This window comes from Myxocyprinus asiaticus, chromosome 37 (genome assembly GCF_019703515.2).
Source record: "Myxocyprinus asiaticus isolate MX2 ecotype Aquarium Trade chromosome 37, UBuf_Myxa_2, whole genome shotgun sequence".
Classification (NCBI taxonomy): domain Eukaryota; kingdom Metazoa; phylum Chordata; class Actinopteri; order Cypriniformes; family Catostomidae; genus Myxocyprinus; species Myxocyprinus asiaticus.
Genome location: NC_059380.1, coordinates 32,848,777 through 32,875,513, shown reverse-complemented (window position 1 = coordinate 32,875,513; position 26,737 = coordinate 32,848,777). Strand labels below are relative to the sequence as shown.

Here is a 26,737-nt window from a genome sequence, read left to right as displayed (position 1 = left end):
TTGTGCCATCCCAGGTGGGTATGTCTTTTTTCAGCAAAACACATTTGATGAAAAATAGAAAAAATATCAACTCAGTAGGTCCTTAAAATGCAAGTAGATGGTGATCCAACTTTCGAAGCTCCAAAAAGAACAGACAGTCAACCTAAACATCATTATGTTATAAATTAATGTCTTCTAAAGCAATACAATCACTTTTGGTGTGAAAAAGATCAATATTAAAGTACTTTTTAACTGAATAAAAAAATATAAAGCATCACTTCTGGTCAGCAGCAGTATGCGCGTGTGACGTAACCATGTTTTTCTTTCGAACTCTGTACAGAAGCTTAGTTGGTTTTGGTTTAGATGTGTATTTGTATCTGTTTGTTTACTCACAATGGTGTGTTTGTGTGCTTATCCTGGATGTCTCAGTCGAGAAGAAAACTTGAGATTACATCTGTAACATGCCAACACGAATTCGTCACATGAGAGACCACGTGAACTCAGTGCTCTCTAGAATGCATATACTGCTGCTGACCAGAAGCAATTGTTTATAGTTAAAAAGCACTTAAATATTGATCTTATTTGCACCAAAAGCGATCGTGTTGCTTTAGAAGACATTAATTTAAACCATTGGAGTCGTACGGATGATGTTTATGCCAACTGTTCACCATCCACTTGCATTTTAAGGACCTACTGAGCTAAGATATTTTTCTTCAACCATGTTCTGCTGAAGAAAGAATGTCATACACACCTGGGATGGCATGAGGGTGAGTAAATGATGAGAGAATTTTTATTTTTGGGTAAACTATCCCTTGTATCCCAAGTGTGTGGGCCCCTGGTTCAAATCTTGACCCTCACATTGTAAGCAACTTAAAATCAATAAAACTTGTTTATTGGTGCCATATAACAGATATCTACAACTACAGATGTATGGCCATACAGGATGTTTATTTTCTTTAAAAGCATAAAAGTCAGTTGAAGAATACAGAGGTTAAAGTTAAGAGAGGCCAGTCCTCAGTGTATTCACAGGTTCATAGTCAACCACACTGAGAAGAACATCAGAGAGAATGAGGAAATCAACAGACATCAAACACCAAAGGCAATTGTAAAGCACTATTTTAAAAAATTGATTTGAATTGTTACACAGTACATAGTTGTGATGAAAATATACATGAATGCTATAAAAATCTGTATTTTCAGACCTACATAAAACATTGCTTCTGACTCTTTTTAGTAATTTTAGATCTTACTAATTCAGAAGCTTTCAGCAGTTTTATATGCAGAATAACAAATAACAGGTAAAATCTCAGGTTAGAACAAATATGGTTTTGAGACAGATATTTAGAAGGGAAATACTGTAGAAGATCAAAGAGAAATGAAAAAGAAGAAAAATAAATAAATAAATACAAAATGACAATGACACAAAAATCGAAAGATCTCTGAGATCTAAAGTATATCAAAGCTGAGTCTAAACCTGTGACAGCACATACTGTACACAAACCATGCCTTGTGTCATCTTTAAATCAATAGACCACTGACAGAGCATAATTGTACATCAAGGCCTTCTTCAGTTCAAAATTAAAACACTGCACAATTACGAATAGTTGGCCATTGAAGGAGAAAACTCTCATGTCACTTTTCTGTTTTTGTTCACTTACATAAGAGGCTCCATCCAATAATTCCACAGTAGTTGTTATGGTGCACTAGCTTAAAGGAACAGGTCAAGGAAAAATGAAAATTCTGCCATAATTTACCCACTCTCATTCATTCCAAGCCTTTATGACTTATTTTTCTTCTGGGGAACACAAAAGAAGAAATTTTGATGAATATTCCTATCCGTCTTTTTAATACAATGGCATTAAAATGTAAATAACTTTAAAGCTTCAAAAAGGACTCAAAAGTGTCATTGAAGTAGCCCATGTGAATCATGTGTCATATTTCAAGCCTTCTGATGGCATATGATGTTTTGTTAAGAAAAAGCCTGCAATTGAAGTAATGTTTCAGTGAAAATTTTGACGTCTATTGCGCGTTCATAAGCGTTATGAGAGAAGCTCGTTCCTGCGAGAATTTGTGTTGTGGGTGGACTATTTCTTCAAGCTGTCCTCTTGAAGTAAATCTAAAGATTATCACAAAGTTTAGTTGGTGTTCAGTTGATAGGCATGGTAAACATGATCTAAGCCCTTCTTTCTCTTCCTGTTTGACATCACCACTTTTGCCAATGGGCCACTTCAACGGAGGACACCAATCAAACATTGAGATTTTTCACATGGACACTGACATTGAGAGTAGCATCACAATATCGCAGTTGTAGACTATTGCTCATATTAAGAGGACGGCCTTTCTTTTTGCACTGTCTAAGATCTTGTAATCTCACATCACCTGCCATTTCTCTGTGCTAAAATCGAAATGAGATACAATGAAAACACATTAAACCTTTCATGTATAGACTATGACAAAATGAGTTTTCCAATATTATATAAACGTAAGTAAACTCCATATGTCAAAGTGAAGCATTTATGTAAATGAGAAAGTACCTTAAAGTTTTGTAAAATAGTGAAAGACAAGAGGTCTACTGGAGATAGGCCTGAAAGGCACTCTTTGCAAGTTTGTGAATGCAGAGTGTTCTAGTTATGCAACTTTTGAAGGGAATTCTATACAGAGGGTAGAATGCATCTTAAGTATGTTGAGAACACGTGCTGTCAATGCGTTGCACAAACGCTTGCATCTGCATTCACGTACCTGCAAAGCCTAAAGTATGTTTCTTAGAGAAATATGGCATTTCTATAAAATAAGACAAAAGAAACTATCCTGTAATATGTGCTGCACAAATCAAAGTTATTAGGGTTGGGGTTGCGGTTAGAATAGGACTGTTAGGGTTTTTAGGCTTAAGGTTTAGGATAGAGTTAGGGTTACTAGGGTTAGGGTTTTTGGTTATTATATAAGTTAGTCATGTTATGGTATAAATACTTTCTTAATGCATTTCTAATATAACAGAGGACACAGCAACATTAAATGTGCTGACAATGCAGAAAATACAAAGTTCTTATTTTATCTTGCAGATAAATATCTTTGCAGATATATATATATATATATATATATATATATACGTATATTTTGTAGTCTGACCTTGAATGCCTTTCTAATAGGGTGTGAAATGGTTAAACATACATGATAACAACTTATTTGAATGTATTAGTAAATATCTGATGCCTGATACCATTTGCAATTTGAAAAGCTGTATGTTCAGTTAAAAAAGATTATGATAAATAGTAAAAAACAAAACAAAACATAATTTTATGCTTTAGAACACAATATAATAAAAGGCATCATAATTAAGTAGAGGGATGTTCAAGAAAAAATATGTAATGACTAAATGAGTAAATACATTATACCCAACAAAAGGGTCTCAAAGCCGGCGTTAATGCCCAAAGTATTTAATTTACTGCGCAAAACAAAAATCTATGCATTATGTGTGTGGATCTATACTTTAAAAATGTAAAGGTATATTCTTCAAAACATCTACAATTTATGCAAATTATTTTATAATACATTATAAGAACAAATAATTTTTTTCATGTGGCTAGCTACCTAGCAGATTTAAGGTATTTGTTAGTTTTACCTACTCTGCTCCGTTTATTGGGCCACATGTCTTAACCGTTAATTTGCCATTAGTATTATGAGATGATTTTAGCCGCCTTAGCTGATGCAGAGTGCTGCAGACATATTTTCCATATAAATGCCTTTAAACTGACTACATTTCATGAGTGTTTGTTTGATCAAGACATGAAATGTCCACATAAAGCTAGTGCCATCAGTTACCTGGACATGTATGTCATATATAGCAGATCTGAAAAAGCATGCTGTTTTTGGCTATGTGTAATCTACTGAGGTTAGGAAAATATTTACAGAAACTTTACACCACAAAAATCCAAAGTGTCTGACAAGACATGAAAAGTGGTTCTCTGATCACTTGGCTACTTAGCTTGTGTAACATAGCAAGATAGGTGGAATGATTATTAACAAATAAAATTAATGTAAAGTAAACTAAAAATAAATGTAATTACATATATTTAATAAAATAAATTAAATAAAGTAAATTTTATATATGTTTCCTATAGTACTATATGCAAAAAAAAAAAAAAAACAAACAAAAAAAAAATTCTGTGCTGAAGTTCCCAATCTTAGCTTAATGTAAGCTTAAAACAGCTTTTTTCTTTTTATGCAAACATTACAAAGTGGTAAAAGCCTCCAATATAAGTCATACACCTTTGTGATTTAATAGAAAACAGATGCTTGCTGGGATGTGGCTAGTAAAAGTGTTAGTAAAGTCAGCTTGTGAAAGAATGTGTTGATATTAATGCCATGTGCTGCAGATTCAGTATTAGCATGCTCTAGCTGCTTATGTAGAGCAGGATCTTAAAGCAGGTGGGAGATGTAGCGTAATTAACCACTCTATTCCTCTCCTGTGTCTGTGGCTGACGGCAGCGGGGCTAATGACTCTCCATTGCATCTCGATGTGGGATCGGGCTGTTCGGGAGCTGGGACGTGCAGTATGGGCTCAGTTGGTGGCTGGGCTGCAGCGGCCGCTGCCTCTGGGTCGTTACTGGGAGGAGCTTTCACGGTAGGGGGCTCTCTGCCTGCAGAATTGTTTTCAGCAGTGCTTGTTGGGGCTATGGATGCCTCCGATGTATCCAGGGGGTTTTCCTGGGCCCCTGCTGCAGGGTTGACTGCATCTGGCCTGGCCGCTGCTGATGCTGGTGGTGGTGCCGTCTGATGCTCTGGTGCCCTGAGACGCTTCATCATGGTCGTGACCCGTACAGCTTTCTGAAGGATGGTGATAATCAAGATTTCATTTAGAAGTTTTCATAACTCAAAACTTCCTATCTCAAAAAAAACAAAAAAAACAAAACAAAACAAAAAAAAAAAAAAAATGTAAAAAAAGTCCACGTCTATTAGCTTTGAAGCCATCTTTCTGCCAGTGTACTCCTAAAAGTTGAAAAAATTAACTTAAAGCAGATATACGCATTTTAAATTTACAGTCTGTGACTTCTGGGAAATAAACCAAAAGGACTGAAGACTCAACCCATACTACGCAGATTTTTGTCCAATCAAATGCTCTGTAGAATAAAAATATCCATCCCCTCCCACCTGACTTGACTAGCAAGTAGCAAATCATGGTTCATGGCTGTGACGTAACTAAAGTCTGTTGGCTATTTTAATTAATTAATTAAATTATTTACTTATTTAATTTTTTTTTTTTTTTTTTTTTTTTTTTTTTTATAAGAAAGAAGCCTTTCAGTATGTCCTACCCAAATTTCCTGTTTCATCAGCAAATACATCAACATAGGACAGAAAACTGCACTCATCAAGCCATTTCATGGGGTCCTTAAAGGGATAGTTCACCCTAAAATGAAAATTCTCTCATCATTTATTCACCCTCATGCCATCACAGATTTGTATGACTTTCTGCAGAACACAAATGAAGATTTTTAGAAGAATATCTCAGCTCTGTTGGTCTTACAATGCAAGTGAATGGTGATCAGACATTTGTAGCTCCAAAAATCACATAAAGAAAAAGTAATCCATAAGACTCCAGTGGTTCAATCCATATCTTCAGAAGCGATATAATAGCTGTGAGTGAGAAACAGATCAAAATGTAAGTCCTTTTTTACTTTAAATCTCTACTTTCACTTTCACATCTGAAAGTCACATGTGGTGCCTTTTTAGTTTCACTTTTCACATCTGAAAGTAAAAGTTAAAGTGGAGATTTAGAGTAAAAAAGGATTTAAATATTGTTCAGTTTCTCATTCACACCTGTTATATCACTTCTGAAGATATGGATTTAAACACTGGAGCCATATGGATTACTTTTATGTTTCTTTTATGTGGTTTTTGGAGCTACAAAGGTCTTATCACCATTCACTTGCATTGTAAGGACCAACAGAGCTGAGATATTTTCGAAAAATCTTTGTTTGTGTTCTGCTGAAGAAAGAAAGTCATACACATCTGGGATGGCATAAGGGTGAGTAAACGATTAGATAATTTTCATTTTGGGGTGAACTATCACTTTAAAAAAGAACAGTAAATTGCATGTAGAACTTACCTTCCACTTAGCTTTAGCAAAGTTCTTCTCGATTTGTGCGCACACATTTTCCTTGATGTTCTTGTCTGAAGCAGCGTTCCCAGAAATCCTTTAAAAGTAAAAGACAGCTCATAATATGTACTGGAAAGTTGCATTTTAAGCATATTTACACCCAAAAAAGGGCAATACACAACTTTTTTGTAATAGATTGAAATGCCAATATATTGTAAGTTGATTAATACTATACGTACCATTCATGGTTGATGGCTTCTTGAGCAGTCAGTCTCTGGTCCTGGTCCACCTCCATCAGACGTGAAACTAAGTTTTTAGCTGTAGACCAACAAGATGGAAGACACACCTCAGTGAACAATCAACAATTTTACGTAATGTTATAAAAAGCAAGGATAAAATGAATGAAGGTTTCTGCTCCACCAAGTATATGAGGTTTTATCAGTATTCTTCATTAGAATTACTGGAATCTGAAATTATAAAACAGTGAAAGACAAGATGTCTATTGGAGAGAATCCTGAAACATACTCTTTGAAAGTATAGATGCTTTGAAACAAAGACGCTTCTAGCTATGCAAGCTTGTTTCCTAATGTCGTTGTATTCTGAAATGTCTCAGACCGCAATTCATAAAACAACTCAAGTATGAGTTGCATTCTCAGCATTGCTGCAAGGGGCAACATAGCGCACATTAGTGTGAATTGTCTGCTTCTATGGTGAGTTTTCTTTTTCAAGTCAACTACTGTAATGACAGAGTAAAATGTTTTGAAGAGAATCTTTCTGAGCAAGTTATATATAAGCTGTATAACACTAATGTTTATGTAATTTTATCAAAATCAAAGTTAAAATGAAGGAAGGAAGGTTTCTGCTCTACTAAGTATATGAGGTCTTATCAGTATTTTTCATAATAAGTACCAGAGTCTGAAATTTCATCCCAGTATGGTGAGTCAAACTCATAGTCTCCAGCAAGAATCTTCCTGAAGAGGTTCTTGTCATGGTTTTCGTAATCATCCTCATCTGTTTCATCGTAGAATGGAGGATTACCAGAAAGCCTGTTCATTAGATTAATCAAATCATTACAAACTGTGAGAATAGTCTGGTTAGTGACAGCCATCTCATGCATATTGTACACAAATTGGCAAACTATTTATTTTTCACGGATGGAAATTCTGACCAAAAATTCTAAGCACATTTTCTTCCACTGTTTCCCTAGGTGGTGCGATTATTTGTATCAAATATGTTGATATGAGGGTCCCTGCCCATCTACAGGGATAGTTCACTATCATTCTCATCATTTACTCACCCACATGTTGTTCCAAACCTTTATAACTTTCTTTTTTTCATGAAACATAATAGGAGACATTAAAAGGGTCATGACATACTCTTTTTATTTTTTTATTATTTGATTATTTCCCTTAGGTTCATATATAATGTTAGTGAAGGTTTTTTTGCTCTAAAACAGTCATAATTTAGTAATATAATATATATAATGATCATTTGGTCTCTGCCCTCTGACTGAAACGTTGAGGTTTTCGGGTGAGTAGAAATATTGATTTTCTGATGCATCACAGTCTTCATTAAAACAATCTCGATATCGAGTCTTAAATCCCAAGAACTATCTTTTACTCTATGTGCAACCCTCTACTAAAATGAGAGGAAACCACTCGCATTTGCAACCAAATTTCACACTATGTGACTAGAAATGTATGGTTTTGTAAATCAATGTAAATACTTGTGAAAAGAACAAATGATTAAATTAAACAATAATGTAACAGAGGCAGGCTGAAGACAGGAACAAACAAAGATGAAGACAATGATGTTGTGAGAACCCAAGTGCAGTTTAATAAACAATAACAGAAGATACAAAATAAACTAGAACAAAAGACTTGACTAGATTTGAAGAATATAACTAGACTATGAATAAACAAAGACAATAATCAGACCAGGATGCGACATTACAAAGGCAAACATGAGGGGTTAAATACACAGGCATGGGTAACAAGATAACATGGCAACCAATGAATTAACAGAACTAATAAACAAGACAAGACAATAAAACAGGAACCAATGACAAGACAAGACTAATAAACTAAAGACCAATGATGACAGGACACATGATAGAACAAAAGGGTCAAATGACAAAACAGTGGAAACACGACATGACACAGGAAACAGGAACCAAACTTCAAAATAAAAGACATGGTAAAATAACAGACATGAATACAAAATATGAACAAAACACTCATGACTGTGAGAAATAAACATGTAACAAAATATCATATATGCAATATAATATCATATTTATTGATTGAATACATGGATTTGTTCATTTTTAAAAAGCTAAAATATGACCAAATGATGTAAAACTAATAAAATACAATTAGTAAAATTAATAATTTCATAATATGCCTAGTTAGAAGGTCCCCTGTATAATTAACAGCATTCACTGGGATAGAATTTCTTTCATATGTAAGCAAAAGGGACATTATAACTGAAATATTCCGATATGAATCAATATCGAATCGAAATTGGAATTGAATCAAGAGCTTGTATTCTAAATTGAATTAGGAAATGTGTATCAAAACCCAGCCCTAGTTATGATTGGCTAACATCGTGCAGCACCTCAAATACAGCCATATACTGTATATTTAAAACTCAATCAGAAGAGAATGAACCAGCTGCTGTCAGGGTTGTATGTGTTGGTTTATGTTTTTCATGCCTTTTATTTTGAAAGTTTAGTTCCTGTTTCCTTGTCATGTGATCTGGTCATGAGTTTCCCATGTTCTTGTGTCTTGTCCCCATTGGCTCATTGTTTCATTAGGATGCTAGCAGTCTTGTTATCTTGTTTAGAGTTCTTAGTGTTCATTGGTTATCTTTGTCATGTGTTCTCCCATGTCCAAGTATTTAACCCTTATGTTTGCCATTGTCCATTGTTGAGAATTGTTTGCATGTATCATTGTTGGTGTACAGCGTTCTATGTCAAGTTTCATAGCCAAGCCAAGCCATGTCATGTCATGTCATGTCAAGTTAAGTTAAGTTTAGTCAAGTTTATGTTTGTTCACGTTTGTAGTTAGGATTTTTGGATTTCACATTTGGAAATAAAACTGCACTTGAGTTCTCACATCATCATCGTCCTCGTCTGCCTGTCATTGCTAAGCGTACGTTACAGAATACTCGACCGACCAAGATGAACCCAGCAGTTCAACTTCTTCATCTATGCCAGGAAAATTTTTCCATTCAAGAATATGTTTAGGACTTTTGTGCTCTGGCCAGCAGGAATGATTTTAATGAGATTGCCCTCAAGGACTGTTTTCGCTTTGGACTGAATGAGCCAATCTCGTCCCTGATGCCAGGCGGTCAGAGTACCCACAGCCTGGCTCAGTATATCGACCTTGCCCTACAAATATGTGGTTCATCGTTCACTGTGGGGGAGGTTGACAACAAGCCAGAGTCCCATGTCATGGCTGCCAAGCCAGAGTCCCAAGTCATGGCCGCCAAGCCAGAGTCCCATGTCATGGTCACAGAGATAGCGCCATCTATTGCCCTGGATCCTCAGTCTACTTCATGGCATGTCACAGCCACGCCTGAGCCTGCTCCATGCCATGTCACAGCCACGCCTGAGCCTGCTCCATGCCATGTCACAGCCAAGCTTCAGTCTGCTCCATGCAATGTCTCAGGCTCACCTCTCGTCAACGAGCCAATGCCCAAGCCTGCCACAGCCAATGAGCCAATGCCCACGTCTACCACGGCCAATGAACCAGCGTTGCAAGCCTCGTCCATCCCAGAGCCAGCGTTGCAAGCCTCGTCCATTCCAGAGCCATCGCTCTCTGGGCTATTTAAGTTGGAATTGGTTCCCGCCCTTGTGCCCACCCTGAGTTCTCCTGATCAGCCAGTTCCCCCCAAGCCACCGGCTCGATCATCACCCTCTGAGAAATCCCAGACGCTGAGAACTTTTGAACCTCCAATTCCGCCTAGACCCTCCGAGCCCTGGACTCCGCCTTGGCCTGTTGATCCCTCGACATCACCTCGGCTCTACATTTCCTCGGCTCCACCACGGTCCTTCAGGTCCCTTGTCCCTCCAGGTCCCTTGACCCTCCAGCTCCTCCTTGGTCTGTCGGTCACCTGGCTCTGCCTTGGCTCTTCCCTCCTCTGGCTACGCCTCATCTCTCTGATCCTTCAGCTCCACCGGGGACATCCATCCCTATGGCTCCGCCTTGGTCCTCAGCCCAACCGGCTCTGCCTCAGTCTTCCGATCCCCCAGCTCCGCCTTGCTCCTCTGAGCCTCCGGCGCCACATTGGTCCTCCCTGCCTCCAACTCCACGCTGGCCATTCGAGTCTTCGGCTACTCTCCGGGTATCCAGATCTCCATGGTTTCGCCCCTTGAGCCTCTCACGGCTCCGCTTTCCATGGCTCCACCCCTCGAGCCTCTCATGGCTCCACCCCCCACGGGCTCTGCCCTGGTTTCATGCTCCACGCCATGTTTTCACCAGATCATGCCCCACACCTTGTTTCACCATGTTTCCATGTCTGAAAAGTCCACACATTGTGCTAAAACGTGCTAATACTGTGGAGAGTGTGGTAAGGGACCGTCTGAAAAGTCCACAAATGGTGGTAAAACTGTTTTTTCTATATAGATGTTCAATAAGATCAAACAATATATGAATACAATCATAAAGATAAGTACAGGTGAAGGAAAACAATAAACAAATAAAATAAATACAAATTATAAAATAATTAAAAAAATATGTATAAACCATCCAAAATGTATACATAAATAAGATAAAGAAGACAAATAATCGAAGATTTTTTAATAAATATATTTTTAACATATGAATGATCTATTTTTTTTTTTTATATTTCATGGGTCAGGAAAGTTCTCATTTTAGCATATAAGAAAGGATATATTTTTATTAATAATGCATATTAACAACGCATTTATTGCTAAAACTGTGGAGGATGTGGTTAGGGGCCATGATCCCCCCCCCCCCCATTTAATTGTCCTTTATTTTATATTTAAGTGGCAACCCCAGTCCCATTGCAAAGCATGAATCATATTGTGACACAATCAATCCATTCTGGTATGAGCCAAAAACACATATTATACATGCTGAAATGAGCCAAACACACAATCCATGCTGAAATGTGTTAAACACATAAAAATCCACAGTGAAATGTGCCACACACAATCCTGCATTGACGCGATCAGGAACAAAAACCAATAAACACAACACAAAATACGGAATCAGTTATTTAAATTAAACCCCTCCCCCCCGAACATCCCCCCCATGTCACAAACACACATTACAGTGGTCACTTACAATTATAACAAAAAAAAAAAAAAATTGAAACAAACTAAAAAAAATATACTTTCAAAAACCATGAGTGCACATACACATCAAACTAAAAATTAAAAATCAAAAATCCCTCTCCACTGCCCCTCCACAAGAACCCTCCAAAAAATCTAAATATCCACCCCACTTCCTATTAAACAAATCCCACTTTCCCAACCTTCTATGGATCGCCTCCTCAAATGCCGCAACCTCACCCATCTCTCCACACCACTCCCGAAACGAGGGTGCCCCAGCCATTTTCCACCTGAGAATTATTCGCCCGTCCACCATAACTCCGGCCAGGACCCAACCTGTCAAGTGGCTATCCCCAAAATTAATGACCTCCCCATCACCCAAAATGCAGAGTCTGGGGCAAAAGGAAAATTGTGTGTCCAACACGTCACACGTAAATCTTTGAATCTTCAACCAAAATTCCTGTATCTTAACACATCCCCAAAAAACATGGGTTGTGTTCCAGTCTTCCGATTGGCATCGCCAGCAGGTGGGTGTGTCTTTAAGACCAAGTCTATACAATCTAGGGGGTGTCCAATATAATCGATTCAAAATCTTAAATTGCATCAGACGCACCCTTGAATCTCTAGATGAAGACTTGAAATTTTTTAGAATCCTAGCCCACACTCCCTCCTCCAATACCAAGTTTAAATCTCTCTCCCATAATCTCTTGAGAAAAGTTGAAGCTCCATCCCCCAGACTCTGAATTAACAGAGAGTAGTACACTGATGCCTCATGACCTTTTCCAAAAGCAGTAATCACCACCAAAATTAGTACAGAGCAGGTGGCGCAGCTGTAAGTATCTGAAGAACTGAGATCTAGGAATCCTGAAATGTTGGACCAAATTTTTGTCCAACTGTGCTCGGCGACCGACCTCGCTCTCCGGGCGACGAAGGTCACGGCACGGTCTCTCGGGCGGACGATGGCCACACTAGTGGTCCAGGAGCGCCACCTTTGGCTCAAACTGGTAGAGATGGGCGAGGCCGACAAGACACGGTTCCTTGCTGTCCCCATTTCCCAGGCGGGCCTATTCGGCAACACCATCGAGGACTTCGCCCAGCAGTTCTCGGCGGTGAAGCAGCAGACAGAGGCAATCTGGCACAAGATCCCGCACCCCGTCTGCCCGTCGCCAAGGGCGTCCCCCTGCGGTGACTGCACCGGCTCCGCCGCAGCCTGCCCCTTCGGACCGGCCCTGGCGTGGAGCCCACCGCAGGAAGCCGATGCCACCCGTCTCACAGCCAGCGCAGAAGAACCCACGGAGGTCCTCGAAGCGCCCCTGAGACGGGTGACCCAGGGACGAGGGAACCCACTCACGTGGAGCTGGTAAGAAGACCACTCCATCCCCTGGTGGAGGGCCGGGTGGAAAAACTTTTGTTGCCTTTTTGTTTGATTTCGCCGCATGCCCAAGTGGCTGCGGTACCCAACAGTTCAGCAAAAGAGCGGCTTCCTTCCTCCCTGGGTCACATACCCGGTGTGTACGGTCGTCAACACGACTACTGTCCACAGGCTTTTTCTTGGAGGATTGGCACTCCAGCAGTGGCCATTCCGCCCCTGAGCGCCACGGGTTATGAGGACAAGCCTCTTCCTCCCCCATCCCAGGCTGTACTGGGGGTGGTCACAAAGAGCCAGGTAAGTGCTTCGATGTCCCTAGACTCAGCATGGCCACAACATGCTGTGGCACCTCGCGCTCCACCGATCCGCCCCACCTTGGTCCCCCTCGCGCGGAACTTGGACGCATGGCTCGTGCTTTCCAATCCGTCGCGATGGCTGATCCGGACCGTCTGACTCGGCTACTAGATTCAGTTCACCAGGCGCCCGCCCAGGTTCAGCAGTATTCACTTCACCTTGGTCAAGGGCGAAAACGCTGCCACCCTGCGTGCGGAGATCACTACCCTCCTATGGAAGGACGCGATAGAACCTGTCCCTCCAGCAGAGATGAAGAAAGGGTTTTACAGCCCCTATTTCATTGTACCGAAAAAAGGCGGTGGGTTGCGGCCAATCTTGGACCTGTGAGTACTGAACCAGGCTTTACACAGACTCCCATTCAAGATGCTGACGCACAAACACATTCTGGCGAGTGTCCGGCATCAAGATTGGTTCACGGCGGTAGACCTGAAGGATGCGTACTTCCATGTCTCGATCCTTCCTTGACACAGACCCTTCCTGCATTTCGCGTTCGAGGGTCAGGCGTATCAGTACAAAGTCCTCCCTTTCGGCCTGTCCCTGTCTCTCATGTCTTTACGAAGATCACAGAGGCTGCACTTGCCCCGTTAAGGGAGGTGGGCATTCGCATTCTCAACTATCTCGACGACTGGCTAATTCTAGCTCACTCTCGAGACATGTTGTGCGCACACAGGGACCTGGTGCTCTCACACCTCAGCCAACTAGGGCTTCAGGTCAACTGGGAAAAGAGCAAGCTCCTCCCGGTTCAGAGCATCTCTTTTCTCGGACTGGAGTTAGACTCAGTCTCCTTGATGGCGCGCCTTATGAACCAGCGCACCCAGTCGGTGCTGGCCTGTTTGAAGGCATTCAAACAGGGAACAGTGGTTCCACTGAAACTTTTCAGAGGCTCCTGGGGCATATGGCATCCTCGGCGGTGGCCACCCCGCTCGGGATGATGCATATGAGGCCGCTTCAGCACTGGCTCCAGACTCAAATCCCGAGATGGGCATAGCGCCACGGAACACATTGCGTGGCCATCATGTCGGTCTGTCACCATCTTTTCAGCCCTTGGACCGACCTATCGTTTCTACGAGCAGGTGTTCCTCTAGAACTGGTCTCCAGGCACGTCGTGGTCATGACAGACGCCTCCAAAATGGGCTGGGGCACTGTTTGCAATGGTCACGCAGCTGCCGGCCTCTGGACGGGCCCATGACTGCATTGGTACATCAACTGCCTCGAGTTGTTGACAATTCTGCTCGCCCTGCGGAGGTTCCGGCCATTGATCCAGGGCAAGCACGTGTTAGTTTGGACAGACAGCACAGCAACGGTAGCATATGTCAACCGCCAAGGCAGTCTGCGCTCTCGTTGTATGTCACAACTCGCCCGCCGTCTCCTCCTCTGGAGTCAAATCAAATCAAATCAAATCAAATCAAATCACTTTATTGTCACACAGCCATATACACAAGTGCAATGGTGTGTGAAATTCTTGGGTGCAGTTCCAATCAACATAGCAGTCGTGACAGTGATGAGACATATACCAATTTACAATAACATCAAATTAACACAACACAATTTAAACATCTGTTATACACATAATTACACTCAACAATATACAAATAATAACATACACTGTACAGTATACAATACGCTGTTTTTTTTTTACTATATAGATACACATTATTCAATAAAAATTAAAAATTGATATATATATATATATATATATATATATATATATATATATAGAATGTACAGTATTGTACTGTATTGACATTCAGGCTGTCGGTTGATAGTCAGTTGTTAAGAGAGACATAATATAATAATAATAATATAATTTATGACAGTCCGGTGTGAGATATAAGAGTAAGGGTAATAAAGTGCAGTGCTGATGTATATTGATCATGAGAGATCAAGAGTTCAGACGTCTGATTGCTTGGGGGAAGAAGCTATCATGGAGTCGGCTGGTGCGGGTCCTGATGCTGCGATACCGCCTACCTGATGGTAGCAGTGAGAACAGCCCATGGCTTGGGTGGCTGGAGTCTCTGATGATCCTCTGAGCTTTTTTCACACACCGCCTTGTATATATTTCCTGGAGGGAGGGAAGCTCACCTCCAATGATGTGTTTGGCAGTTCGCACCACCCTTTGCAGTGCTTTGCGGTTGTGGGTGGTGCTATTGCCGTACCAGGCGGAGATACAGCCAGTCAGGACGCTCTCTACAGTGCAGGTGTAGAACCGTGTGAGGATGTGGCGGTTCATTCCAAACTTCCTCAGCCGTCTCAGGAAGAAGAGGTGCTGATGAGCCTTCTTCACAACGACTTCAGTGTGGACGGACCATGTGAGTTCCTCAGTGATGTGGACACCCAGGAACTTGAAGCTGCTGACTCTCTCCACTGGTGCTCCATTGATGGTGATGGGACTGTGTTCTCTGTCTTTTCTTCTGAAGTCCACCACAAGCTCCTTTGTCTTACTGACGTTGAGGGAGAGGTTGTGTTCCTGACACCAGTGTGTCAGAGTGTGCACCTCCTCTCTGTAGGCTGTTTCATCATTGTCAGTGATCAAACCTACCACCGTCATGTCATCAGCAAACTTAATGATGGCATTGGAGCTATGTGTTGCCACACAGTCATGTGTGTACAAGGAATACAAGAGTGGGCTGAGAACACAGCCCTGTGGGGTTCCAGTGTTGAGGGTTAGTGATGAGGAGATGTTGCTGCCTATTCTAACCACGTGGCGTCTGCTTAACAGGAAGTCCAGGATCCAGCTGCACAGTGAGCTGTTTAAGCCCAGAGTTTCTCATCAAGCTTGGAGGGCACTACGGTGTTGAATGCTGAGCTGTAGTCTACAAACAACATTCTCACATAAGTGTTCTTTTTTTCTAGGTGGGAGAGAGCAGTGTGTATTGTAGATGCAATGGCATCATCAGTGGAGCGGTTGTTGCAGTAAGCAAACTGCAATGGGTCTAGAGAGAGAGGCAGCACAGAGTAGATGTAATCTCTGATTAGTCTCTCAAAGCATTTGCTGATGATGGGGGTCAGAGCAACAGGACGCCAGTCATTTAAGCAAGTGATTTTTGATTGCTTTGGAACAGGCACAATGGTGGACGTTTTAAAGCATGTGGGGACTACAGGCAAAGAGAGGGAAAGGTTGAAAATATCCATAAAAACACCAGCCAGCTGGTTCACGCACGCTCTGATGATGCGGCCCGGAATGCCGTCTGGACCCGCGGCTTTGCAGATATTCACCCATCAGAAGGATCGGGTTACATCCACTACAGAGATGGAGAGTGAACTAACCTCTGTAGCTTTGGCCTTGAGAGCTCTCTCCACGAGGGCGGTGTTATTTCCCTCAAAACGAGCAAAGATGTATTTAGCTCATCCGGGAGAGAGGCAGCGGTGTTCATGGCGGTGTTTTTATTCCGTTTAAAGTCTGTGATGATGTTAATTCCCTGCCACATGCTTCTAGAGTTGGTGATGTTAAACTGTCCTTCAGTCTTGTTCCTGTACTGGCGTTTTGCTGTTCTGATACTTTTTCGGAGGGCATAATTGGCTTGTTTATGCTCCTCTGCGTTCCTGGAATTAAAAGCAGAGGTCCGCACATTAAGTTCCGCGCGAACATCGCTATTAATCCATGGCTTCTGGTTGGAATGGCGTCCTCTACACACTTTCTGATGAAACACATTACGCTATCAGCATAAAGCTCGATGTCGTCATCAGAGGCGGACCGGAACATCTCCCAGTCCGTGTGATCAAAACATTCTTGTAGCGTAGAGTCTGATTGGTCCGACCAGCACTGGATCGTTCTAAGGGTGGGTGCTACCTGTTTCAGATTCTGCCTGTAAGCGGGCAGAAGCAGAATGGAAGAGTGGTCCGATTTGCCAAATGGTGGGCAGGGGAGGGATTTGTAGCCATCCCGGAAGGGAGAGTAGCAATGGTCCAAAACCCGGTCCCCTCGTGTGTTGAAACTAATGTGTTGGTGGTATTTTGGTGCGACTGATTTGAAACTGGCTTTATTAAAGTCCCTGGTCACAATGAACGCGGCCTCAGGGTGCGCGGTTTCCTGTTTGCTTATAATCCCATACAGTTCCTTGAGTGCCCGGTCTGTGTCGGCTTGTGGCAGGATGTACACAGCAGTGATAATGACCACTGTGAATTCCCTCGGTAGCAAGAATGGTCGACGCAGAAGCATGAGAAATTCCAGATCAGGAGAGCAGAAAGACTTGATAGAATGTACGTTTCTCTGATCACACCAGGATTTGTTGATCATAAAACATACACCACCACCTCTGCTTTTACCTGAAAGGTCTTTAGCTCTGTCCGCTCGGTGCACGGAGAACCCCACGGGTTCAATGGCTGTGTCTGGAATCTCCGCAGACATCCAAGTTTCCGTAAGGCAGAAAATGCAGCAGTCCCTCGTCTCTCGTTGGAAAGATATCCGCACTTTCAGCTCGCAGAGCTTGTTATCAAGAGACTGAACATTTGCCAGTAGAATACTGGGTAGCGGGGGTCGATTTGCATGGCGTCTTACTCTGATGAGAACTCTGGCTCTGTTTCCCCTTTCCCTCCTGCGTTTCCGCGTCCGGGCTGCCCAGACAAAGGGCTCCTCTTGTGTGTTTGTAAACAGCGGGTCGGCATTGAGAAATTTGAAGTCCGGTTTACGGTGTGTAATTGCTGAACCAATGTCCAAAAGTGTTTGTCTGTTATAGACAATAAGGCAGACAACATCCAAGACAAAAAACATAAGAATTGTAAACAAAACAAACAAAACACTACCATGTTGTGTCAGAGCTCGCAACGCAGAAGCCATACTCGGCGCCATCTTGAGTCGCAATTCAAATAAGTTGCCATGGCTTTAATGAATTGTTCCGTAATTTATGCAATTTACATGTACTTTTGATACTTAAGTAAATTTGATATCAGTTACTTTGATACTTTTACTTAAGTCATTTTCTCATGAGCTACTTTAACTTTTACTTGAGTTAATTTCCATGATATGACAAATGGATACTTAATACAACACTGCCAGTTAGTTTAATAGAAAGGCTTTGTAATTGTAAAATAGGCGCAAGAACTTTCTGTTCAATTCCAAACCAGAGAGGGGCTCTCTCAGGTGGAAGTGACCAATGAGACAAATGTCTGAGACCGAATGCATAATAATAAAACAAAATCTTGTGTAGGCCTACCCACCTTTGTCAACCAGCCTATGTAACTTATTGAGATGTAACCTGTGACGCTTTCCATTCCAAATGAAGGACTTCGCTATACTTCAAATTGCTTGAAATAAGAGAGGGGAAATCTACATGGAGAGATTGTAGTAGGTAGTTGAATTTTGGAATACAATTCATTTTAATAACATTAAACTTCCCAATCACTGATAAATGTAATGAAGCCCACCTACTCACATCACTTGAAAACATTTTTATTAAAGGGTCAAAATTAACTCTGACTAAATCACATAAATTTGCTGGGAGTAAAATACCCAAATACTTAATGCCCTGTTTGGACCATTGAATGGCACCCGGTTGAAAAGCCGTTACTGGGCAGTATGCAGTCAGAGCCAACGCTTTGGATTTAGACCAATTAAATCTGTATCCCGAAAATGTAGAAAAGGAATTGGTAATTCTGTGGATGCAAGGCATAGATCTAGTGGGGTCAGAGATGAATAATAAAATATAATCTGCGTAAAGTAAAAGCTTATGTGCCACACTTCCCGCCGTCACCCCTGGAAAATCCTTTCTGCTAATGGTTCCAGGGCAAGACAGAACAAATATGGGGAAAGAGGGCAACCCTGCTTAGTGCCCCTATTCAGAGTAAAATAATCTGAAATTAATCAATTTGTTTGTACCGCCGCTACAGGGTGTCTATAAAATAACTTAATCCATTCAATAAAAGTATTTCTGAACCCATATATTTCCAAAATCTTAAAAAGATAATCCCATTCTACCATATCAAATGCCTTTTCAGCGTCAAGTGAGATGGCCGCGACCAGAGTCTGATCATTCGCCACTGACCACATAATATTGATGAGACGCCTAATGTTGTCAGAAGAGCTGTGGCCCCGAATAAACCCCACCTGATCTATATGTATAAGAGATGTCATAACTTTACTTAATCGGTTAGCCAGAATTTTTGACAAAATTTTTACATCTAGCTGGATCAGGGAAATTGGATAGTAACTTTTACATTCGCTTGGATCTTTGTCCTTTTTAAGAATCAGACTGATCCGGGCTTGTATCATGGTTGGAGGAAGCTTTCTATTCTTTAACGTTTCCGTATGAACCTCTAACAAAAGTGGAGCCAGTTCTGTAGCATAAGATCTAAATATTCAGTGGCAAAGCCATCTGGCCCTGGAGCCTTGCCAGTATCAAATCAAATCAAATCAAATCACTTTATTGTCACACAACCATATACACAAGTGCAACAGTGGGTGAGAGTCTTGGGTGCAGTTCCGAGCAACATAGCAGTCATGAAAGTGATGAGACATATACCAATTTACAATAAACATCAGATTTACACAACACAATTTACATATCTAATATACACATAATTACACAACACATTATACAAATAATAATATACAATATACATTATACAATACACACAATATAGAATACACAGTATACAATAAAAATAGAATATATAAAATATACAGTACGTTGTATTGTGCTTTATGACATTCAGACTGTCGGTTGATAGTCAGTTGCCAGTGTGTTGTTAGGAGAGAATACATTTATAAAAGTCCAGTGTGAGATATAAGATTTTAAGATTAATAAAGTGCAGTGCTGATGTATATTGATCGTGAGAGATCAAGATTTCAAAAGTTTGATTGCTTGGGGGAAGAAGCTGTCATGAAATCGGCTGGTGCGGGTCATGAAGCTGCGATACTGCCTGCCTGATGGTAGCAGTGAGAGCAGCTCATGGCTCGGGTGGCTGGAGTCTCTGATGATCCTCTGAGCTTTTTTCACACACCACCTGGTATATATGTCCTGGAGGGAGGGAATCTCACCTCCGATGATGTGTCTTGCAGTTCGCACCACCCTTTGCAAGGCTTTGTGGTTGAGGGCGGTGCTGTTGCCGTACCAGGCAGTGATGCAGCCAGTCAGGATGCTCTCTACAGTGCTGGTATAGAACCATGTGAGGATGTGGTGGTTCATTCAAATCTTCTTCAGCCGTCTCAGGAAAAAGAGGCACTGGTGAGCCTTCTTCGCAACAGCCTCAAATTTTTCAGCTTCCTGAGAGGAAAGATGTGTTTCTTGAAGAAACACTATATCACATTTCTTACACTTAAGAAAAGAAATAACCTACCTTCTTTTTATGGGGTGCCCCAACCCATTAACATTCCATGTGGAGAAAGATAATCCACTCATATTAACATTTGACATTTTTATATAATAGACAAAATAAATTGTGTGTCAAAAACAAAATTATACAGACCACATTCCAACATTAGTGCAACAATCAATACCCCCCCCCCCCCGAACCAAACAAACAGAAAAAAGAAAAAGGTGCACATTAACCCCGCGCATGACAGCGCCAACCGGCGTCAATCCCTCTAAACTCAAAAGGTCCATGTACGCCTATGAGAGCCCCCGCGACTTTGCCGTCGGATTGCTCAAGTCCGGTGCTTCTGCACAAATTTTGTAAGGCAAAATTACATAACAGACAATACTTTGTAAAACAAACCCCAGCCAATAGGCAGAATAAACACAAAGAATGTGTAGATTCATTCAGTCTCGAAGATGTGTTCCTCCACAAAACAGATTCCAGCTGATATAAAGGTGTTCAGTTTCCTCGGACAGACAAACAAGTGTTCAGTGAGCTGGCTGTTTATGAGTGCAGCAGATGATGTAATCATTCCAATGTCCTGCAAAAATACTCAAAGCAAACTCAAGCCAACAGGAGGCATAAGCACAAGGAATGAACAGATTCATCCAAAACTATCCCGAAGCAGTGTTATTCCACAAAACAAACTCCAGCCGCTAGGCGGAACCAGCACAAAAAGAAACAAAACAGGCATCCTGGTTCCTTGGATGGTCAAGTGTCAAATTGGAGGCTGCATAAAAAAATATACCATGACATACTCAGTCCATCAACTTTATAAAAGACATCCTTTGTGTGGGCATGTAGATATTTTGCGGCCATCCCCAGCATCCACTCTCAATCTGGCCGGGAACCCCAGTGCAAAAGCGATCCTCCATCAATGCAAAAGTTTCTTGAAGGAGAAGTGTTATTCCACAAAACAAACACCAGCCACTAGGCAGAACCAACACAAACAGAAACAAAAATGGTGCCCAGCTTCCTCAGACAGTCGAGTGAATGTTCAGCGAGTCAATCCACTCACATGAGAAACATCAAATGGCTTACTCCAATGTATTTATGAAGGTCAGTGCTTGGTTGGGACACGTAAATACTTTGCAGCCATCCTTCGTATCTATTCTCAGTTTGGCCAGAAACATCAGTGCAAAAGTGATCTTCCATTGATGCAAGAGTTTCTTACACTCCTTGAATCAATTGCATTTCTCTCTTGTCGAATTCGCAAAGTCCAGGAACAAGAAAATATTGTGATTCTTCCAAGAAAGCTTTCCTTTGCTCCTCACCTCGCGCAACACAAGATCTTTATCGGATGATCTCAGATATTTGGCCAGAATTGATTGGGGCCTTTCTCCCTCAGCAGATCTGTGAGCCGGGTCTCTGTGAGCTCGCTCAATTTCCAGCTTATGGCCTGTTATATTGAGCAGACTCGGGAAGAGCTCATCTAGGAATTTCACCATATCTCTGCCTTCTTCATGCTCAGGAACTCCAACAATCCGTACATTATTTCTTCGGCTCCTATTTTTGAGATCTTCCAGCGATCAGGAACTATTCAACTTTAGCCGATCTTTTCCTAATGTTGGGTTGCTCCAACAAAGCCCAAGGCAGAGATGCTGGTCTTCACAGACATGACATCTTACATCTTCTATATCTGTTTACACACAGTACGGGATGCAGTTCTCACATCTTCTGTGTCTGTTTACATACAAGACGGGATGCTCTTCATTCGCAGCAGTGGAATGAAGCAGAACGAGGTGCATCTTTAGAAGTTTTTCCGCTTTTAAAATGTGCATCGTCGGAAAAGCATCAAAACGCTCAAAGACAACCATCTACTGCATGTTTACATAAACAAACAATCAAAAAAATTGTGCAGAGGGGAGCAAGAATGCACCCAGGACGTGTTTATACTCAAAGCAGCAAAAATGCAGCAGACTGAAAAAGAATTAAGAGTTATAATTTGATACAGCATCTTTTAGAAAGTGGCGCGAGACGCATGACAACAATCGTCTAGGTTACTGATGTAACCTCTGTTCCCGGATGGAGGGAATGAGACGTTGTGTCGATGTAGTGACACTAGGTCACATGTCGTGACCTTCCAGCGAGTTAGGTAAGGCGTCTCCCTAGTCCCATTAAAGGGGGAGGAGGTACTTACACAAGGAGGCTACAGGCGGTAGCCTTTCCTGATATTTGCAGTTAAGCAATTTCCTGCCGGGCACCTTCTGGAATAACGCTGGGAAGTGCTCTTCCCTCTCCAGGAGGGAGGGCAGTATGGAGACCACATCATACCAGAGGGAGGTTAACATTTGGAGAATACCTCACATGGACTTACCAACGGGGACGTTCACACATGGAATGATACCACCAGGAGGACCCTATCTACAGAGAGGGTACACAGCAACAGTGGCCGAAGCAGAGCACCGAGGGAACTGCTCTTTCAAAGCTCTGATGAGGGGAAACACAGGGTTCACCTGAGGGGAAATCAAACAGTGGAAACGCGTCACACAGGATTACCAAGAGGGGAATCACTATGTATGGGGCACTGAGCCCGAATACATGGGCTCACCTGAAAAGGGGCATACCATGAGTACTGGGCCTGGTGGCGTCACTCCTCTGCTGAGTTCATCACCGAACAGTGCTTAAGACTTAAAGAGGCATCCAGGGTTCACCAGTTACGAGGAACTGTTGTGGACAAAATAACGCATATTATCACCTTGAAAAAGGGGAAAGGTGTAAATGCAAGTGGTACACCCAACCGACTGCCCGACCTACCTGCTGTTACCCCGTAACACTCGGGACGAAACCAGTTCTATGTGTCTGCTAGAGAGGCTCCCCTTGCCAGTGCCCAGGAGGATGCAACATCTAGTGGAGTATGCCCGGACTCCCAAGGGGCATGGCAGGTCTTGTGACTGGTAAGCCAAGGAATGGCACCCACAATCCAATGGGCCAGCCTCTGTTTGGAGACAGCTTTCCCCTTCTGCTGCCCTCCAAAGCAGACGAATAGCTGCTCCGAGCGTTTGAAGCTCTGTGTGCAGTCCAGATAGATGTGCAGGGCACGAACTGGACATAGCAATGACAAGGCCGGGTCTTCCTCCTCTGAAGGGAGTATTTGCAGGTTTACCACCTGGTCCTGAAAGGGAGTGGTGGGAACTTTGGGCACGTAACCGGGCCGGGGTCTCAAGATCACATGAGGGTATGCCGGCCCGGACTCCAGGCATTCACTGGCGACAGAGAGCGCCTGTAGGTCCCCCACCCTCTTGATGGAAGTGAGCGCCACCAGGAGGGCCGGCTTCAGTGACAAAGTGCTGAGCTCGGCCTGCTCCAGGGGCTCAAAGGGGGCTCTCTGTAGGGCAGGTAGGACCACAGAGAGATCCCAAGAGGGAATCAGGCGCAGTCTAGGAAGATTCAACCTCTTCCTTGAGGAACATGGTGATCAGATCATGCTGTCATGAGGGTCTCCCATCCAATGTATTGTGATACGCTGCTACAGCAGCCACGTACACCTTCAGGGTAGAGGGAGACAGCCATCTCTCCAGCCCTTCCTGTAGGAAAGACAGCACAGACCCGACCGCGCAGCTCTGTGGGTCTTCCCCACAGGAAGAACACCAGTTCGCAAAGAGATGCCACTTCCCAAGACGAATCGTCCTGATGAGCCACCACGAGGGACTGTAGAGCACTAACCAGGTCTCCTGGTACCGTGCCAGTGGCACCAAGGGTACGACTGGATTTACTGCACCCGGGGAGGGTTGTTCACGGCAAGGCAGAGCAGGAGCCCCGTTGGAAAGACAACTCAGGGGGGACGTACTGCTCCGCAAGCCCGCAATGGTGGCCGGTGGCTGGGGCAGGCAAGCCGGCCATTTCTCAACGGAGAACAAGGGCATGCGAGGTACTCGCATCCGACTGGTTGACCGGAAAGACTTCCAGGGCCTGGCCGTCACAAGCACGCTGACCCAGGGAATGAGGGAACTGCTCTTTTATTGACCATGCGGGTGCCGAGGCCCAGAGGGAACCCGGTGATTTCATAATCACCATGCGTCGGAGTCAGACATCTCATCCCTGGGTTGCCTGTATCAGGGCCGCCTCGTAGCCTGTCCGTCTTCCTTGGTGGCCAATTGATGGGCAGGTGGAGCTGCCTTCCTGTGGGAGGATCTTCTTCTCAGAGGCTGGCATACGGGCTCCAATGGTGCGGGAGCCAAGCCGGCATTGCAGGAGAACGGCCCAGACTTCGGAGGCCTGAAAGCAGCCGAGTCGCGCTGCGGCAGGATGTGTCTGATCGCCTTGGTCTGCTTCCTCACCATCGAGAACTGATGGGCGAAGTCCTCGACAGTGTTGCCAAAAAGCCTCCCTTGGGAGATGGGCGCATCGAGAAAGCGAACCTTCTCGGCATCACACATCATCCTCTTGGACCACCAGAGTGGACATCATTTGGCCCAGGGTGCGTGCCGTGACCTTTGTCGCCCATAGGGCGAGGTTGGTCATGGTTCGCAGTTCCTGCATAAGCCCTGGGTCGGTTCTACCCTCATGCAAATCTTTCAACGCCTTGGCCTGGTGGACCTGCAGGATGGTCATGGCGTGCAGGGTGGAGGCGGCCTAACCCGCGGCCTCGTAAGCCTTCATCACCAACGAGGAAGAGAACTTACAGGCCATAGAAAGGAGCCTTGGTCGGTCCCTCCAGGTGACTGCGCCCTGCACCGCTACAGCGCACTCTACCTGGGGAAGCTCGACGTATCACCGCCGTTGAGGGTAGTTAGGATGGACGAGCCCGCTAACTTCGTTAGCTCCTCGTGCACTTCCGGGAAGAAAGGCACCGGGATGGGGGCGCGGCCGTGAGTTGTGCTCTGATCCCAGAAACCAATCATCGCTCAGGGCAAGGTGGAGGGTTCCACTTTAGCCCGATGTTAGAGCACGGCTGGCATCTCAGCATTCGCCTCATCCCGAGCTCTACCGCCCGTGGGCGGGAGCTCAGAAGATTCGTCTGCTTCCGACAGCAGAAGCCCATCCTCCGATGTCGCGACCAATAACTTATCCTCGTCACGAGCCGCGAATGAGACATTAAATCCGCCCTGAGGCGGACCGTCTGCATCACTCTCCAGCTCTTCCGGGTAGAACAAGCGTGCTGGGGGATGGGAGGTCTGTGGGGGCTGAGCCAGCAGAAACGCTCCCATGTCCACATCCAGATCGCCCGCGGAGCTCGCCGACCCAGCCACCTGAGTTCCAGCCCAGTACGGAGCGGGTTGGGAAGCAGCCACAGTGGCTCCTTGCTTCATGAAGAAGGAAGTGAGCCGTGACCGCAACGTTCTCGTGGGCATGTTCTCGTAATGAGAACATAACCCCTCCATGAAAGCTGCCTCAGCATGCTGGCACCCCAAGCTCTCGAGACAGATTTCGTGGCTATCCGGAGGGGAGAGATAACAGCCACATCCAGTAGCACAAAGGCGAAAGGCCATCTTTAAAAAGATGCCAATCGTTTGTGTGAGCTCTTTTAGTAGAAAACATACTCTTTTAGAATATACTCTTTTAGCACCTGTAGACTCGGCTGCCAAAGTGCCCAGGGGAAGCACAACACTCGACCATGTGAGGGAGACCGCTGATATGCGCCGTAAATCCAGCAGGTGCACACCATCTCCTTTTATACCCGTATGTCCAGGGCGTAGAGTGGCATGCAAATTCTACTCACCAATTCTCATTGGCCTTTTCTATTTTAAGCAAAGGTGATTGGAGCTCTCAAGATCGAACCCCTTGTGTCACTACATCAACACAACGTCAAGTGAGTGACAGACAGGGAATTCTATTGCATGATTATATAGAAAAGAGATTATATATAGTCCTGTGTAAATCCCCTTTGAGGTGCAGGAATAGTAGGCCCATCTGTTTACTGACTGAGCGCCAGTGGGAGGGGCCAATGGTGCAATGATGTAAAAGGAGGTGTTGATCTCTTGCTGTGGAGGTGGCCATGCATTAATGAAAGCCCCATAGAAAAGTCTCAGAAGTAGAGGACAAGCCGTTTTTGCAGCTTGGTGACAATAAATACTTTTTCTGAAATTTACTGGATGTTTTTATAGTAAAATGAACTCTAATATGTCAGATGATCAATGAAAATGTTATTCCTCATGACATGACACCTTGCAGTAAGTTGGAATCCTTTTTCAAAAGAAAATGGTGACTGAGGCTGTCATTCAGCCAAACATCTCATTTTGTGTAAGTTAGAAGAAAGAAAGTCATATGAGTTTGGAACGACATAAAGGTGAGTAAATGATTACAAAAATGTCCACTTTCGGGTGAACTGTCCCTTAAATGGGTGGATCTTGGTTAAAGTGAGAATGCTGATACTGAAAAGTCTGGCTTTACCAGACCTGGTTAACCG

General features: G+C 43.4%; 1 protein-coding gene across 3 annotated transcripts in view; it reads right to left on the bottom strand.

The window, feature by feature from the left end:
• Positions 1-917: 917 nt before the first annotated feature.
• Positions 918-26,737, bottom strand: part of LOC127428329 (caM kinase-like vesicle-associated protein) — a 134,444-nt gene continuing 108,624 nt past the window's right edge. For all 3 annotated transcript variants that reach the window (XM_051676649.1, XM_051676648.1, XM_051676647.1), the window contains 4 exons: positions 6,983-7,119; positions 6,313-6,391; positions 6,083-6,170; positions 918-4,803 (listed from right to left, as the gene is read on the bottom strand). In XM_051676649.1, the coding sequence (XP_051532609.1) occupies positions 4,432-4,803; positions 6,083-6,170; positions 6,313-6,391; positions 6,983-7,119 (676 nt within the window). In that variant the 3' untranslated portion in view covers positions 918-4,431. The remainder of the gene's footprint in view (positions 4,804-6,082; positions 6,171-6,312; positions 6,392-6,982; positions 7,120-26,737) is intronic.